Source organism: Acinonyx jubatus, chromosome B4, assembly GCF_027475565.1.
Source record: "Acinonyx jubatus isolate Ajub_Pintada_27869175 chromosome B4, VMU_Ajub_asm_v1.0, whole genome shotgun sequence".
NCBI lineage: Eukaryota > Metazoa > Chordata > Mammalia > Carnivora > Felidae > Acinonyx > Acinonyx jubatus.
Genome location: NC_069387.1, coordinates 58,136,421 through 58,154,534, shown reverse-complemented (window position 1 = coordinate 58,154,534; position 18,114 = coordinate 58,136,421). Strand labels below are relative to the sequence as shown.

The 18,114-nt window shown below is 46.2% G+C and overlaps 1 protein-coding gene and 1 long non-coding RNA gene across 2 annotated transcripts; one reads left to right on the top strand and one right to left on the bottom strand.

Moving 5' to 3' along the window:
• The first annotated feature begins 2,246 nt into the window (after positions 1 to 2,246).
• BHLHE41 (basic helix-loop-helix family member e41) lies at positions 2,247 to 7,493 on the top strand. Its single transcript, XM_027035785.2, has 5 exons — positions 2,247 to 3,035; positions 3,180 to 3,243; positions 3,565 to 3,672; positions 4,001 to 4,112; positions 4,558 to 7,493. Exons 1-5 carry the CDS (start codon positions 2,974 to 2,976, stop codon positions 5,664 to 5,666), a joined length of 1,455 nt encoding a protein of 484 aa, XP_026891586.2. The 5' UTR covers positions 2,247 to 2,973; the 3' UTR covers positions 5,667 to 7,493.
• Positions 7,494 to 9,833: 2,340 nt separating this feature from the next.
• Positions 9,834 to 13,677, bottom strand: LOC128316371 (uncharacterized). Its single transcript, XR_008300182.1, has 2 exons — positions 12,709 to 13,677; positions 9,834 to 12,539 (listed from the first exon to the last, which is right to left on the bottom strand). It is a non-coding gene; the product is annotated as an uncharacterized LOC128316371 (long non-coding RNA).
• Positions 13,678 to 18,114: the final 4,437 nt, after the last annotated feature.

Genomic DNA, 18,114 nt, shown 5'->3' with positions numbered 1-18,114 from the left:
AAAAGGGAAATGAGTAAAATGGTGGGCATGGAAAGGAAAGACAGAAGAAACGGAAAACTGAGAATAACAAAGGAAACCAAAAATTAGAAATGACTGCATTCACAGTTTGGGCTGGGTATCAGAAAGAGAAAGGAATGGAAGAGAAAACAAAAATGTGTACAGAAGTAGGGAAGCTTGGGACAGGATGATGGGGAGAGGTGATCAAAGTAATAACACAAAAGGCTTCATTTGCAGCAACAGGCTTCTATGTCTTCAAATTATGAGAAGTGTACATCCAAAATTAACACACCCATGATCCACTAGTCTTCTTTCCCTTTCCCTCCTGTTCTCCCCCCCCTCCCCCGCCAACCCCCGCCCTTTTCCTCCTGTTCTAAGTTGCTTTAGAGTCCTCCCCAGAATTAGTCCCTAAGGTTCGCCCTAGTCAGACGTCTGCCTTGTGTCTTGTCTGCTCTACCAACAAGGCCAAGATGAAGTGATCCAGTCTTTATTTTATTTTCACTAAATACTCCAGCTATGCTTTTCAAGTGAAAGTTTAGCTGTGGAGCAAATATTTATACCCTCTTCCTACTTCAAACATTTACAAACCTATAAGGGGAGGTTTCATCTTAAAGGCATCCTCCCCAACCACTCCCCAACCCCCGTTTTTTGGCCAATTTAGAACAAGAGGATAGCACTGCAAGGATACGCCGCTCTTAGTGCATCAAATTGCCCTCCCCATTAAAGAGAATTAACTACCCAATGACTTGGAAACAAGAGAGAGATTGGATGGAGGTTTAAGATAAAGGCAGTATTTAAACATTATTTAAGTGTTATCATTATAAAAATTGTCTGTTTGATGCAAACTACGTCCGCCTATTTGAGGAAGTCGAGAGACCTTAAAGGGCTCTCTACACAGATGAAGTGGACAGACCGCGAGCGTCTCCTCTTGCCGGGGTGAGCCTGGGCCGCCGCCGCCGCAGCCGCGGGAGTCACGAAGCCAGACGCGGCGCGTCTCCGCCCAGGACTCTGGAGACTGCAGCAGCGCGCGCGGCGGCCGCGGCCCGGGCGGCTCCTGGAGGCTGGGAGGAGACGCGACTCCCGCAGACACGTGACCTCCTCCCAGCCGCCGCTTCCCGCGACCCAGATCCGTCCCCGGAACCCGCGTTCTGCGGGGCGGGCCGGGGCCAGGGGTAGGGTTGGGGGGGGGGGGGGGACACGTAGCGACGGCCCCGGTCCCTGCTGCACCCGGGTGCGTGCGCTTTCGCCGTACTTCTCCCCTTGGTTCACGTGCCGTTGGCAGTGATGAAGGTTTCGGGGATAACCCAGAATGTGAATCTTACGCTTGCTGCAGGAAGGAAAGACCTTTGGTTTTATGTCTTTCTACTTATATAAGAGAGATCAACATATATTCTCTCTATCCACCCCCAGCAGAGCCGAGTAGCGGCAGCAGCGGGGCGGGAGCCCTGGGAGTCCCGTAGGACGAGCTTGCCCCTGGCCTCCAAGGCCCCTGGCCGCCCGCTGCGTCGGGCGGCGTGGGCAGTGCGCATCTCCCGGCACCTCTCGGTAACTCTCGATAGCAGTGAGTCATGCTCCCGGGATGGCTCTGGGGATAGGTAACCCGGCTCGTGCTGGCTTGTGCTTCCCAGCACCGGGCGCCGCCGCTCCAGGGCGAGCGCGCGCGCGCGCACGGGTTCCCCGCGCAGTGATGTGGCAGCAGCGGCAGGTCGGATCACGTTGCTGGCCCTGTGCTGGTACCCGTTTGAGACAGGATTAAGGAGGGAGGCTTTGGAGGTGCCAGCGGTAGTAAACGTGGGTTCTGCACACTCCCAGCGTCGCTTATCCCGGGGGGGGGGGGCGCGTGGGGAGGAGAAGCACGCAGCACCACCCGAGGCGATGAGGGGCGACGGAGTTTAGCTGGCGAGTGATAAAGCTGCATTGCTTTTCCGCGGTAGCCCCTCTCGTCCTCTCCTCCCCCCTCTCTCCCGCCGCGTTCCTCTGGGAGCACCAGAGGCCCCAAACGTCGTCATCTGCTTCTGTGATTAGTGGCACCGCAATTCCGGCTGCTGCGGGAAGTTTGGGTGGCCCAGGGACACCGTGTCGCCGAAAGACACTTGGATTGCGACATTCTGACCCAGTGACTACATTTCCATTTATCTTAAATCCTTCAGGGAGCGGATTTCAAGTTGCCCCATTAGGGGGCAACCTCCAACCTGGGCCAGCCCGCCCCCCCCCCCCCGCCCCCCAGGCCACTGAGCGGTGAGCAAACAAGTCTCCAAATTTTCCTTCGGGACTGAAGTTTACCCACCGCGAATTCTCTTTCTCTTTCCTTTCTCTGGTCCAAACCAACAGCGCAGTCGGTGGCGAAGCAAAAAGCCACGTTCACGTTCCTGCACCGTAATGACGGGCGAATTGAAGGAGTAGCATTTCCAAGCCCAGGAAGCCCTGGCGCCCCGCACCCCCGGCGTCCCCTCCCCCACCCCCAGCTGACTGCAACGCCTTTGGGAAGATGAATAGCTTGGCTGAAGTTGTTTTTCCTTTCCGGTGGCCCTGATCAGGTGTCCCCGCCCCCTCCTGCCGTTCGCTCTCCCTCGCAGCCTGCTCCCGACACCCCCCCGCCCCGGCCCGGCCCCTCCTCCCCCGCCCCCCTCCGGGCTGGACCGCGGATGGTACGTTCCGCACGTGAGCTGGGTGCTGGTCTGGCCGGCGACGCGCGTGCCCTGTGGCCAAACACTGCCCGGAGTGAGAGCAAACTACCAGCGCAGTGGGGCCGGCGCGAGTGTGCGTGCGTGTGTGTGCGTGTGTGCGAGAGAGCGAGCGCGGTGGGAGGGGGGGGGGGAACCAACTGCTTCACACTTTCAACACTGCACTGAAGAAGGGAGAGAGAGAGAGACTGGAGACGCACAGATCCCCCCAAGATCTCCCAAAGCTGTCGTCCCACAGATTATAAAACAGAACCCCAAAAATCGAAACAGAGGAAACGGACAGCGGTTGAACATGGACGAAGGAATTCCTCATTTGCAAGAGAGACAGTTACTGGAACATAGAGATTTTATAGGGTAAGGTGCACGCACCCTTGCGAATATCTGTCTAGGCTTCAGTTTGATTTTTTTTTTTTTTTCCTTCTCCAGAAAGTGGTATGGAGCGGGCAACGGCAGTGCCCCTCCCCGAATGGGTGCCTGATGCTGATTTCTGTTTTGCAGACTGGACTATTCCTCTTTGTATATGTGTAAGCCCAAAAGGAGCATGAAGCGAGACGATAGCAAGGTAAGTGTAAGTTTCCGATGTTTCCCCATAACCTGCCTGGATAGTTAATTAGGGCCATTGATTTCACAGCGAAGCTCTGCCCGCAAATATATTCCAGCCCTTGAGCTTCCCCAACTGTGAATTTTAAGTGGTTTGCTGGATACTCTCAGGGGGAGATTAAACATCATACCTGAATTCAAATTGCATTTCAGAACAGTCCAAAGGAAAAGCTTTCTTGGCATAGTTTATCACATAATATGGGGGTTTTGGGGAGGGGTATTGTTTTATCCTATAAATGTTTAGCTTATTGTTTTCTCTTTTCCATGATTGTCGTATATTAAGGATACCTACAAATTACCGCACAGATTAATAGAAAAGAAAAGAAGAGATCGAATTAATGAATGCATTGCTCAGCTGAAAGATTTACTGCCTGAACATCTGAAGTTGACAGTAAGATGTACATTTTCATTCTTTGCTGCTCTCCAAGGGCGTGTTAATAGCTTGGTACTACTCCCAGAGATACAAGAATAAATGTAAATATCATATGCCTTACGACTTGGGCTGTAGTGTAGAGTTTCCCACAAACTCAAGAGTAGGTGCTCACAACTGAAGGCAAGAAATCATTTATAACTCGTCTTCTGGAAAGCTTAAGAAGTATAGGAATAGTACTTCTTTCAAAGTGTTTGCTTAAGTTGCTGTGCTGAGTGGAGAGCCGATTGAGCCAAATGTGTGTTTTTAAGTAACCAAAGTGCCCCCTTTCTTTTTTGCACCACTGCAGACTCTGGGGCATCTGGAGAAAGCGGTAGTATTGGAATTAACTTTGAAACACTTAAAAGCTTTAACAGCCTTAACCGAGCAGCAGCATCAGAAGATAATTGCTTTACAGAATGGTAAGTCAGTTCAGGGAGGCCAACCCACCCTGATGAAGCCGGGTAGCCCACAGAGGGGCAGTGTTAGGACTCTTCCCCCACCCCCTCCTCCTTCCTTGGGCCCATGGGCGCAGTCTCATTTGTTAAATTGCTTATACTTTCCCTTCATTGGAAAGTGCCCATTTCCCGAAGCATCCTAGAGGCTTTCAGCAGAACTCAGATTTTTATTTAAAGTGGCGGTTGCGCTCTCCACTTTGGTTTTTCAGCTGGGAGTAGAGCGCCTCCCTGCTCCCCCCCCCCCCCCCCCCCCCCGGCAACCAGTGGATTATATCACCCGAATACAGAGGAAAAACCGAGATCACTTTAGTCAATGTAGGGCCCACGTGATAAGCAGATGTTTTAACGTCGGTATTTTTCTTCTTGCCTCCATTCCTCTGCCCCCACCCCCACCCCTTCCTCATCCTAGGGGAGCGATCTCTGAAATCGCCCATTCAGTCCGACTTGGATGCGTTCCACTCCGGATTTCAAACATGCGCCAAAGAAGTCTTGCAATACCTCTCCCGGTTTGAGAGCTGGACGCCCAGGGAGCAGCGGTGTGTCCAGCTGATCAACCACTTGCACGCCGTGGCCACCCAGTTCTTGCCCACCCCTCAGCTGTTGACTCAACAGGTTCCTCTGAGCAAAGGCACTGGCGCGCCCTCGGCCGCCGCCCCCGCAGGGTCTGCGGCCGCCCCCTGCCTGGAGCGCGCCGGGCAGAAGCTTGAGCCCCTCGCCCACTGCGTCCCGGTCATCCAGCGGACTCAGCCCAGCGCCGAGCTCGCCGCCGAGAACGACACGGACACCGACAGCGGCTACGGCGGCGAGGCCGAGGCTCGGCCGGACCGCGAGAAGGGCAAAGGCGCCGGGGCGAGCCGCGTCACTATCAAGCAGGAGCCCCCCGGGGAGGACTCGCCGGCGCCCAAGAGGATGAAGCTGGATTCCCGTGGCGGCGGCGGCCTGGGGGGCGGCGCGGCGGCGGCGGCGGCCGCGCTCCTGGGGCCCGACCCGGCCGCCGCGGCAGCGCTGCTGAGACCCGACGCCGCCCTGCTCAGCTCGCTGGTGGCTTTCGGCGGAGGCGGGGGCGCGCCCTTCGCGCAGCCCGCGGCCGCCGCGGCCGCCGCGGCCCCCTTCTGCCTGCCCTTCTACTTCCTCTCGCCTTCGGCGGCCGCCGCCTACGTGCAGCCCTTCCTGGACAAGAGCGGCCTGGAGAAGTACCTGTATCCGGCGGCGGCCGCCGCCCCGTTCCCACTACTGTACCCCGGCATCCCCGCGCCGGCAGCCGCCGCCGCCGCCGCCGCTGCAGCCGCCGCCGCCGCCGCCTTCCCCTGCCTGTCCTCGGTGTTGTCGCCCCCTCCCGAGAAGGCCGGCGCCGCCGCCGCGACCCTCCTGCCGCACGAGGTGGCGCCCCCTGGGGCGCTGCACCCCCCGCACCCGCACGGCCGCACCCACCTGTCCTTCGCTGGCGCCCGTGAGCCCGGGAACCCGGAGAGCTCTGCTCAGGAAGATCCCTCGCAGCCAGGAAAGGAGACCCCCTGAATCCTCGCCCTCTTTCTTAGACAGGACGAGGGTTCACGCGGAATAATAATATTAATAAGTTAAAACACCCTTAACGTTTTTAAGGGAGGAAGTGTAATAGATGCACGACAGGCTTTTAAAACAACAACAACACAGGTGTTTTGTGTACATTTGGAGTTCCTGTTTTGCTCATCCCTCACCACCCCACCCTCCGCACACTAACATCCTTTTCTTCCCCCACCGGCTCTAAAAGATCCTCTGCGGTATTGATACTTTATTCTTTAAAGAATTTCCCCCCAAATAAGTTTTGCCTTCCTTTAGGCCATGTTCCATTGTTTTTTAAAATACAGAACCTAATTCTGGAGGAAGTGAGAAGGGTCTGCTGTTTGGGTGAGCTAATTGAACCAGGGGAGGAGCAAGGTGGCCCAGGAGTTGACCTGAAAGGCAGGTAGGCAGTTGTTATCTGCCTGCCTCATTTGTGTCCTGCCTGCTTCAGGAGGCTTTCCACAAACAGTGAGGACCTTTTAGAACTGAATTTACCCTTCAGTATTTTATAATGTTCAGCTTTTTAAAAGGTATATATTTTTCAAAGAGGAAGAAGTGAGGATGCAGTCACTTGCGTTGCAACCTATTCTGAAGTGGTTTGAATGGTATCCCCTAGTAACTTGCTCTTGTTTAAAGAGACACGGAGTTGGGCCATTGTCAGAACTAAGTCAGGGAAGGAGATGGATGAGGAAGGCCGGAATCATTCTTGGTACATTTACTAGCACTTTATTGAGAAATTGACCGTGAATCAATTGACTTGTCTTAATTTCATATATATATATATATAGATATATATCTATATATCTATATACCTATATATCTATATATCTGTATCTATCTATAGATATATACAAACACATATGTGTATATATATAGATATATATAGATATATATATTGCATCTATTCCCACCTTGTCATTATTTAATCCATCAGGTTCCTAAGTTTTTATAATATTGCTGTAAAAAAAAAAGGAATGTGCACTGAACTTAAAAACAAAAAAGAAAACAAGTCCAAGATGATTTATCCTATATTCTTTCTGTTAAATAACAAAAGTGGAGAAAAGCATTAAACTGGTCAGTTTTGAGTGGAAATGCTGTAAAGATGTGGAATGAAGCCCTGTGTGGCCTTCCTATCTCCAAGTCTATGTATTTTCTGGAGACCAAACCAGATACCAGATAATCACAAAGAAAAGCTTTTTTTAATAAGGCTTAAACCAAGACCTTGTCTAGATATTTTTAGTTTGTTGCCAAGGTAGCACTGTGAGAAATCTCACTTGAATGTTATGTAAGGGGTGAGACACAACAGTCTGACTATAAGTGAAGAAAATATCTGGGTCTTTTAGTCAGTTTGGTGCATTTGCTGCTGCTGTTGCTACTGTTTGCCTCAAACGCTGTGTTTAAACAACGTTAAACTCTTAGCCTACAAGGTGGCTCTTATGTACATAGTTGTTAATACATCCAATTAATGATGTCTGACATGCTATTTTTGTAGGGAGAAACTATGTGCTAATGATATTTTGAGTTAAATATCTTTTGGGGAGGATTTGCTGAAAAGTTGCACTTTTGTTATAATGCTTATGCTTGGTACAAGCTTATGCTGTCTTAAATTATTAAAAAAAAATAAATACTGTCTGCAAGAAACCAGCTGGTTTAGAAAGTTTTAGTATGTGAAGATAAACTAGAAATTATCTTTATATTCTAGTATTTTCAGCACTCCATAAATTCTATTACCTAAATATTGCCACACTATTTTGTGATTTTAAAATTCTTACTAAGGAATAAAAATTTTAATATACGACATGAGATTGTCTAATAATTAAAAAGACATACTGCTCAATTAGTTTTAAGATATCTATGAATTTAGGGATGAAAGCTATTAATGTTCTAAGATAAAGAAAGAACTTTGTCATTGGCTTGATATCACACGTTTCCAATTTCTTGCAAGCCTCCAGGCTCTCGCTGTGTCTACCTACTTATTTCCAGTGTATCTCAATGAAAAGTGCAAAAGAAAAACCTACCAATCACTTGCGTGGTCTGTTGATGTCAGACCCAATTTGCTAATGTTTTTACGATTGATGTATTTTTCATTTCTCATCTTGACACCAGATAGGCCTGGTGTTTCTCTGGTATAAACACACTGTCATATAGGAGAGCTTAATTTCTCCATACATTTTTAGCTCTTTAATCTTTATAAAATAATTTTACTGTGGAACTTCATCATAGAATTCAAGGAAAAGAAATAATTATCTTTAGACTTGTCTCAAATTCATAATCAAATTTGTGGTTTACTATAAACTGTGTGAAGGATTGTCAATTTTTAGTTTCAGTAATGTTCTTCACAAACCCTTTGATTTTTGAAAGGTGTTGAAAGAATAGTCAAAATTTATGAGATGTAGAAAAAGTGCTCCCTCTGCTGACTTACGGCAAAGAAACTCCAAGTCATTGAATGTGGAGTCAAAGGAATCTCAGAGATCAGTTTGTCCAGCCCCCTGCATTTTATAATATGAGGGAAATGAAGCCCAAAGATATCATATATCCTCCTAAGATCAAACTGCTAGCTGGAGGTATCACAAGAGGCCTGAACTATTGTATCCCCCCAGTCAGTAAACTACCTCCCACTGGAAGTATCTTCAACCACATAAACTGAAATTGACTGGGTAGCATTCGTGAACCATCATAAATAAACCACAAGAACAAAGGAAATAAAAATGACCATTAGGAAACCAGGTAGGATTTTTGAGCACCATAATTTATCGAACTTTAGAAAGATATTGTCTATACCAGAATAATGGGATAAAGTAGCATTTTAAATATTTTGAGCTATATTTTAATGTCCTATTGTAATCATACTACTTTCAGAACCAAAAATGATGCAGAGTAAATCAGAGAACAGTAAAATGTTTTTGCATTTGTATAATTTTGGTATAATAGAGTAAAAAATCTTAGGGTTGGGCCAGATTTTATAGGTCAGTTATTTAGTCCAAATGTCTATATACTTATATGGTAATATAAAGTTAGGACAGCTGCACAATAATATTGTCTATATGGCATCTGAAAATTATTATTTTCGTAATTGATTTATTTTATGAATTAAAACACTAGAGTAATGACTCCAGTAATGATTTACCAAGGATGGTCCTGTACCTGCAGTGGTGAAATTTTACCCAAAATGTTTTGTAGTATATGTGATTTTTCAGTCTAGGACAGACATGAATCTTGAGTTAGTAATGCTTTTATACATATAGTATTATGCCACTTAATTTTATGTACATATGTATTTCTCAGCAAACTTCATATTGAATTGATAAGTGGCCTTTCCCCCGACAAAGAGCTAAGGCACTAGAAACTACATTTTAATAGCTATTTAAAGTATGACTGGAGTTTTAGTTCCTATCATTGTGAAAATTATTTTTCATTTAGTTCACTGTTATTGGCCATGCAGGCCATAAGTTTGGTTATTGCTCATCAACTGAGATTGGTTCAAAAGTATGTAAAAGAAGGCCTCAGCCAATTTCTGAATATGTCACAGGTCAATTTTGAACCTCTCCATGGAAGGTGATTGCCGGTTGAGATCCTTGGAAGACAAGGCTGGGCAAACAGACTAAGGCCTTTTCCTTTAAAGAGAAATGAACAGAGGCCTCGTGAACCAATTAAGGCTGTTATAATGCCAAAACCTGGCTGTACTATTGTGATAATAGTATTTTACTTCAATCTGATGTTTTTCTCGTTAAACAAAATCTGTTGGACCCTCAGATCAATACTTACTGTTCTGTGTTGTTTTATGTAAGTTCAAAATGGATATACAGTGCATGTTAAAGTCCAATGTAAGTTCTAGTTTTTCACATAATTTAATAGGAGATTGACAAGGAAAATTATCACATATTTCTTGTGATTAGGATGAGATTTATACTAAAAAGCATGTGCAGCATGTGCTTAAAAATAGGCTCCTAGAAAGGAGTTGGACATTTGTCTTAAAATTGGGTTTCTTTCCCTACTTCAGTGATTACCATATTGAAAACTACAAACAAATGTAAAACTATACCTTTTTCAAAGTTGATATTTTAAAATTATGAATTTAGTGATACCCAATTTATCTGGCTTCAAGGAATGACACGTGCCCCATGAAACAATGATTCAGAAAACTGAAGGTTCTATGTTTAAGTTTATTCGTTTATCTTTTCTTTTTTTCCTTAACATTTTAGTGAAAAGCTTCCTAAAAGATATTACACAGGTCCTCTATACTGTCTTATACACGTCTTAGAAATAAATACCCTATCCATAGTTATCCATTCTCCATAATTCAGGGTCAACCTTATAAATACCACTTTTGCACTATGCATGTCATCTGGGAGTATTAGCATCTGCACTAAATACTTTCTGAGTTCTTATATCTGCTTTTTATAGGTTTGTCAATCTCTTTACTCACGATCAGGCTGCCAGCTGTCACTTCTTGATGTGTCAGAGTCCTTGCCTCTAACTCTTATCTAATTTGCTATCTCTGACTTACTGAGACCTGGGAAACCATTCGACAAAAACCACACCCATTTGAAATGTGCCTAAAATTAGAATAATAGGCTCTAACAGAAGTACCTAGGGCCACTTTTCTAAACTGTGTGAGCTTATAGAATCAGTAACATGTTTCTCCCCTGACGCTTTTTTCTTCATTTCTTTTACTTTTCACATTCTTGGCAATGTTCCTATCAGAACACTTATGCAAAAGCCCTCAGATATTTTATATATTTTTTGATCATCTTATTAAGTAAAAAAGCAGCTTGCTAATGGCTTTATTCCACAGCTAACCACAAAATAATGACATTTTCATGCCAGAAACAAATTATTTTATCTGATGAACATTTTTCTCTCAGACTGATAGGAGTAGAGCACCAAGGGTCATTAGTAAAAACTGATTCAGCATTTTGATTCATGGATGACCCTGGCCCTGCTTCTGCTGTGTAATCACCCCCACCTCCGGGTTTTAGAAATCTTGAGTGGCACATCCAGCAAAAACATTCTGGGGAACTGGCAGGGAGGTGTGTGGGCCCAGATGCTGCCTCTGAACTTAGACACACCCATTGGAGAGCTTCTGGTAAGAGGTTTCAGACTTCCTACTGATTGCAACACACTCCTTATCTCAGTGAGCCTATAGATTGAACAAACGGTGGGCCTGGGGATACAGGCATCTGGTTTGACCCTACTATATGTAAGGTGCTGTGACAGTGCAGGAGAATCAAAGATTAATAATCTCTGAAGATCTCAATGTCTAGTGGGAGTGACAAACCAACACTAAAAGAACTTAATGCAACATAGTAGGTGCTATAAAGAGGTGAATACTAGGGGGTGATGGTTGCTACCTTCATCTGAGTAAGTCTGAGACAGCCTAGAGTAGTAGTAGCTGGTTTTCACAGAACGAGCAGGTGAATGAGTCCATGGGGCTCTCTCCAAGAAGGTTCTGATATACTCTGGTCCTGTGCTGAGTACCAGGAGTTTAATTGGCTATATTTGACTAAGGTCTGAGCAAGGATTTCCTAATTTCTTAGTCTCTTTAGAACCTGACTGCTGTACTCTCTCACCATCATCTCCTCTTGAGGACCTGAACCATGAGCTGGGACTGAGTGGTCATAACATTTCCTACTGCAAAAGAGAACATTCATTGCATGATAATCTCTAATGCAGCAGAGGGGTAAAAACCTAGTACCTCACAAGCAGCCTCTGTCTCACCTCAACCTTTGATCTTTCTTACAGAAGAAACTAAGGGTGACTTCTTTCCCTTCACGTAAGGGCGTGATGATCCATGTTCTCCACTCAGCACCGGAGAGGGGGAAATGAGAGAAATAGAGAGGAGTCCTAAAGGGAAACAAGGATTCCTTAGGTCTATTTTTCAAAACATCCAGGAGGAAGCTGAGGCAAACAACTAGTCCAAGGTCATGTAGCTCAGTAAGTAGCAGAATGAGGACTGGAACCAGATTTTTTGGTTCTGAGTCCACTGCTCTTTAAGCTATTACCCCATAGCAATAGTAATGAGGAGGGGAAAGCCTGACTTTTGCTCATGACATGAGTGGAGCTAGTCCACGTGAGGTCCTAACAGGCAAGAATATATAGTTGGTGGTGGAGAAGGAAAGATGGCCAGACAACCCCTTCCCAAAACATGGAATAGAGCATGCAATAATTGAAGATAAATTCTGGAGACACAATAGTCAAGGTCCTCTACAAAGAACCATACAGTTTTTCTGTCTACTAAATTTGGAGACATCCAGAAATGTGCCCTCCTTTGTTTGGAAGTCCCCACATGATCTGGTGAGCGCTCCACCTTTGCCTCTACGCCTCCTACCTACGTGGTCTGGTTGAACTCTAAAGATTCTCCATGGAAGAAGGGATCAAAGCAAACTACGAATCTGGACAAAAGGAACATTTAGATTTGAGGAAGTAGGAAAGAGGGCGATTTGCTACAGTTTTTACATGGGGTATTTTTAGGATGTTGTAAACTTTAGCTACAGTTTCAATTTGAAGCCTTTTACATATTGCTATGCACATGTGTATACCTAGAATATCAAATGTTTCACAACGACGTATTCAGTATCCACCACACATTCGTGTAGTAAACTTTGATTCCACATGCAGCCTTACAGGTTCAGTATTGCGTTTAGAAAATTAGTTTCCATGGGGCGCCTGGGTGGCTCAGTCGGTTAAGCCTGAGACTTCAGCTCAGGTCATGATCTCGCAGTCCTGAGTTCGGCCCACGACCGGCTCTGTGCTGACAGCTCCCAGGCTGGAGCCTGTTTCAGATTCTGTGTCTCCCTCTCTCTCTGCCCCTCCCCCGCTCACGCTCTGTCTCTGAAAACTGAATAAACCCTAAAAAGAAAAAGAAAAAAAAAAAAAAAAAAAAAAAAAAACAAAGTAGTTTTCACAGGGGAACTCCACCCTGGATCCTGTTCCTGCAGACTTTCTGTTACTTAGGGTAATCAGAAAATTCCTTTATAATACGACATTTTAAAGACACTGGCTTCTCTTTCCATACTACCTTAAGCAGGGCTCGGTTTTCGAGTATGTATTATGTTGAACGAAACTCATCTGCGGAGCTATAACGCAGCTGGGTGATCCGCACGTGACCCAACAGGTGAAGAAACCGGACTATACGCCTGCATCCCTGGAGAGCAATGTGGGCGCGATGAAGGAGCCATTTCTGAGGTCTGTTTGAAACGCACTCATTTAAACACTGGTAAGCCAACTCTAGCTCCTTAAATCTCCCTACGAGCGCTTCTTGGTGGAGAATTAAAGCGGGGAGGGGAGGGGGGAATAATATCATCAGCCTTGAGATCTTCAAGGAGCCCTAGGATTGGAAAGAGAGAAGCATTCTTAGGTTGCCTAGCGATAAATCTGACGATGATATCATTCTCCCGGAGGCCGGCCTCCCCCTCCGGTCCCCTCCCGGCCGGCTTTCCTTCCCCACCCCCCCTTCCCCCTCCCACGCCGGGGTTCAAAGTACAGCCGTGCGGGGTAAAGGAGCAGGAGCCGGACGCAGCGCTGTCACGTGTGTCCGCACATGCCCGGGCGCACGCTGCGCGGCACGTGAGAGGGGGCGGGGCGGGGGCGGGGAGGCGCCTGCTCGCGACTTTCCGCGCGTGCGCTCTGGACCCCGCGCCCAACACCGCCTAGACGCGGCCTCCGGGAGCGGGCGGCCAGCTGGCTGGCGGGGTGGAGGGCTCGCGGGGCCGCGGGCGGGGCGGCCGGGTGGGGTTGAGGACGCACCCTCCCAACAGCTGCGACACAGTCTTCCCTGCTGAGTCTGAGCGGGCCGGCCCTAGGTAGTCATTCCTCCCGAATTAAAGCTGGCTCTGACTCCGGGCTCCTCGAACCGTTCTGACACAGCAGTTTCCGTGCAGCCTTTCTGGGCGCGGGTTAGAGGAAGGTCGACAGCCGCCTAGGGAGGGCCTTGGGGCGGAGACTTCAAGTCTGGGCTGGCCGGGGGGAAGTGACAGGTCGGGAGAGGGGGACGGGGATGGGGGAGGGAGGTGGCTGACACACCCAGCGGCGCCGGGTCTGGGGCCAGACCCCGTCCTGCCCTGGTCCCAGGGCCACGTCCTCCTGGAGAAACCCCGGGCGGTCGGTGGGAGACCTGAGCAAACCCGGCGTCGATGTTACCGGCTGGTGGAGTCGTTGTAGCTTTCAGTAGTCTCAGTTTTACAAATTGAATTCCCACTGATTAACTAGGGGATTTAGTTAATTATGATAAAATTTATTGGGACTTTCTATGAAAGGTTTAAAGTAAGTGATTTTGTGGCAGTAACGGATTCTGCATGGTGCAGTAAAGTGAAGGAAATTAATGTAGTCAGTGGCTGAAAGATGTGTTTTTTTTAATTAAAAAATATTTACAAGTCGATTCAGAAAAAATGATCAAATCTCACACTCACTTTTCGAAGTGATCACCATATTTGATTTTTGTAAAACTCCTAGAAACATGCATGCTTGTAAATGATCTAATATCAGTAATTAGCGTGGGGGAATTTGGAATTCATGATGCCCTTTAGATAACCGAGAATACCCAGCAGTGTAACAAAAGTAGGGAAGCACCATTACCTCCTGCAACTATGTTTTTGGTCTTGTGATGGAAAGCGATCTCCAACGTTGCCAGTAATATTTGGACAGGTCAGGTGCCAGTATTTGCAAAGACATCATAGAGCGGTTGTGTACCGTCAGGTGGAAAGGGTACAGTGAGTGCCACCCTGGAGACAGACTGCTATAAGCTAACAGACATTCAGAAAGCACAAGACGACTTCATTGTTGTCCGCTTTTTAATAATATGTATGAATAATGTCCTGGACAGCTTAGTTATTAATAATATCCAGAAAGTTTAAAAAGCAAAGATAGACTTCAAATATGCACTCAACAAATTTATATTGAGCTCTCACTATGTGCCAAGCATTGGGGATATAGCAGTGATCCATACTGACAAATTCATCACCCATCATGGTGCTCAAAACCTGTAATAAAGCCTCACAGGTTGTCAGGCACTTGCCAATCGATTATTATTGCTACAACCAGTGATCAATACCCCTCTGCACTGGATTCTTTTTCACTTGGCACTTGCCAGGTGAAAGGACTACATCTCCTGTCTCATCAGTGCCCATATCCTTTCTCCTATTTCTTTTCCCCTTCTCCCACCCCCTTTGGATCCATACTTGTCTAGCCTTCTAAGAGGGTAAGTTTGATCCTTACCCAGAATATTTGTACTTGCTCATCCATCTGCCTTAAACATTCAGCCCCAGATGTCTGGCTAGCTAATTCCAGCCCCCCAACCCCCACCTTTTTATAGATCTCTGTTCAAATGCCACTTCTTGAGAGAGGCCCTATCTGAGCAGCCCAAAGGCAATATATAAAATACCAGTTCCCCCTATCATTCTTTACTTTTATTCTACTTTTTTTTTCACAGTGTGTATCACCCCTGACATAGTGTGTGTGCATACTGGTATATGTGTCTACACACAACACACACACACACACGTAATTTGTTTATTGCTTGTCTGTCTCATTAGAATGAACAGGGACTTTGTTTTGTTCATTCCTGTTTGTCCATTGCCAAGAATGGTACCTGGCAGTAAATAGGTAACTATTTGCCTTTTATAAATAAACATGTATCAATTCTCAATAAATATTTGCTGGATGAATGAGTGAACATCTCTGGCAAGTGCTTTAGCTTGATTGTCTCACCAAAGACCATAGCACAGGCCCTCTCAAAGTGTCTTTTCATATTATGAATCCATTTTCTCAACACTTACTAAGCACCTGCTATGTTCCAGGTACTGTGTGCCATGGAGATGTCAGCAAGGAGTCAAAGGCAGTTAATGTCCTATAATTGTAAATGGGAAAAGAGTGTGGTCTGGAAGCTGATTGAATTTTGTTGTCACAACAAAATGATAACATATGTTATTAAAGCATTAAGATACAGCATTAAAGGATTGAGTTCCCCTAACAAGATAATTAATCTCAATTTAATCTTATTCTAAATGATTGCAATTTATTGTGTTAAAAAATTATTTGCTTAACTGAAATACCTTCTTTGAAATTAAAATATATTCTGATAACTTCTCCATCTCCTGAGTCAAAGAGAACAAGCTACAGTAGCCCTGTAGTAGAAGGAGTAAATTTCAAAACAGGGTGTATCTCAGCTCTCAGATCGCTCTTGAACCTGTGTAGAACTGAGTGAGAGCCTCTGAATTCCACCCATGATGGAATACACAACACATATGACTAGGGCTTGATGATCCCGGATGCTTTAGCTCTTCACTGGCTCTTCCAGGTGTGGTAACCTTTGTTCCTTGGTGAATGAGCGTCTTCAAGGCAAGAGCTAGTATCATCTATTTATCAGTGTGTGCTCAGCACCAAGCACAATACCTGGCACACAGTAAGCACTCAATAAATGGCTGTTGAAATCCAAATCCTCCTCTCCATTCCCACAATCACTGTTCTAGTTCCAAGCTTTATCATCTCTCACCTGCATTATTGCACGAATCTGCTCAGTGGCCTTTGTCCAGTCTTCCTTTCCCCATGCACAGGCCACACTGCCAGGAAATCCTATACCAGGGACTCCCCACTACAGGAAGCAGGCATGAAGGCTTAAACCTTCCCTTCTCATTTCACCTTTATTCTAGCTCCTCTCCTGTTTTCCCCAACCAGAAATGGGCATCTAGTGCCCTAGCTGCACTCAACTACCACGGGTCCCCGAATATGCTTTCTACTCTCAAATGTTTGTCTTTGAGTAGAATAGCCTTTATTTGGAGGCCTCCTACTCATGCTTCAACACACAGCTCAAATTAAATATCCTCTGTGAAAACTTCCAAAACTATGGTAGTCAAAACTTAACCTCACCCACTCCTTTGCTTTCTGTTCTCTTAGCCCTTTCTTTAAATCTCCACTTGGGTGTTTAAAATCTTATTTTACAAACGTGTGCGTGTGTGCAAGAAGTGATGTGTGTTCTTGTTTTCTGTCATTAGTTGAAACTTCAAGCCACCTCCCCAAAGGCTGGTGGCAAACAATCCTGTCACTGTGAGCTCTCCTACTCCTACCCACTTCAGGATTTCACAAGGACCTGGGATACCATGATTACAGAGGAAGAACCCCTTTATTTTCAGACTGTCCTAGATAACTGTCATGTCCCTGCATGCTGCCTGGTATCCCTAGCTTCTCTGGGTCTTTCTAGGTAGGAATCTTTGCCAAGGATGGGTGAGCTACACCTTAGGAGCATTGGGTCCCCATTCTCCTCTGTGTCTTTGACACACTAAGGAAAGTGAGGAACTGCGACCCCACAGGCCTTAATGCTTCTTCCTCTACTTCTTCCTCCTAGCATCCCTCCAACTTGAGAGAGCTTCTAGAGACAGGCAGTTAACCTACATTAGTCATGTTGGCTAAGTGTGAGACCATAGGGAACCGAAGGGACCCCAGGGAACTGGGGGTTGTAACCTCTTAAAAGAGGCAGACATTACTCAGTTCCAACTAATTGTTATCAGATGAAAATGCTGCCTAGCATTGCCAGGTCATCCGGTTTTTCCAGGAGAGGCTGGAATCTACATTTTAAGGTAAAATCTACTTTCAGATGTTTCCAACTATTTTTTAAAAACTTCAGAAACACTGTTCATTACAAATGAGGCATACCTGTAAAAGTATTAGTCTGGAGAAGGTCACTTCAAGACCTCTGTTTTAGAAGAAGCCTGGCAGGAGGCTTTCCTTCAAGCATTTAACCCCAAACGTCCCTGACACAAATAGCCCCGAAGTCATTCTTGAACATAGGTAGAGGGGAAAATGCAATGACAGTAGACACAGATTAATGTCTCAATAAATTACCCTGTCACACTGGGACTCTTCACATTTTCTTGTAAGTAATTGTGTGTGTCTCCCACAGCTGGTCACCCACACCCCCGTCACTCATGCTGGCACCACCTCCAGCCTCCACTTGGCGCTTGGCCCTGGCTGCTGTGTGTCAGACTGTTTACTTGTTCTTAGCTCCTTCTTGAGTTTCTTTAATGACCCTCCCAGACCTCTGTCTCCCATTTACCTCAAGGCCTCTGCTTGCCTCCAGACTCTCAGGAAAACCTCCACTTCATCAAGAGAATTCAGCCGATCCAGCATGATATCCCCAAACTCTCTACTCTTCCTACCTACCTACCCACACCCTCCCACACCCTCACTTCCCTTCCTACCACTGCAGAGGGTAAGGTGGCCCTCCTACTCAGAGCCAGCCCTTCTATTTGCATTAGCGGTAGCACATCAAAACTATTTTTTAAAGCTCTGCCATCCTTTCCGTGCAGTGAGTCTGGATCTCTGTTAAGGGAGTTCTGTTACTAACTCATCATTGTATTCCTGGAACCTAGCAAACTACTAGGGACAGGGCAGATGCCCACTAAACATATATTAAATAAATGCCTTTTTTTTT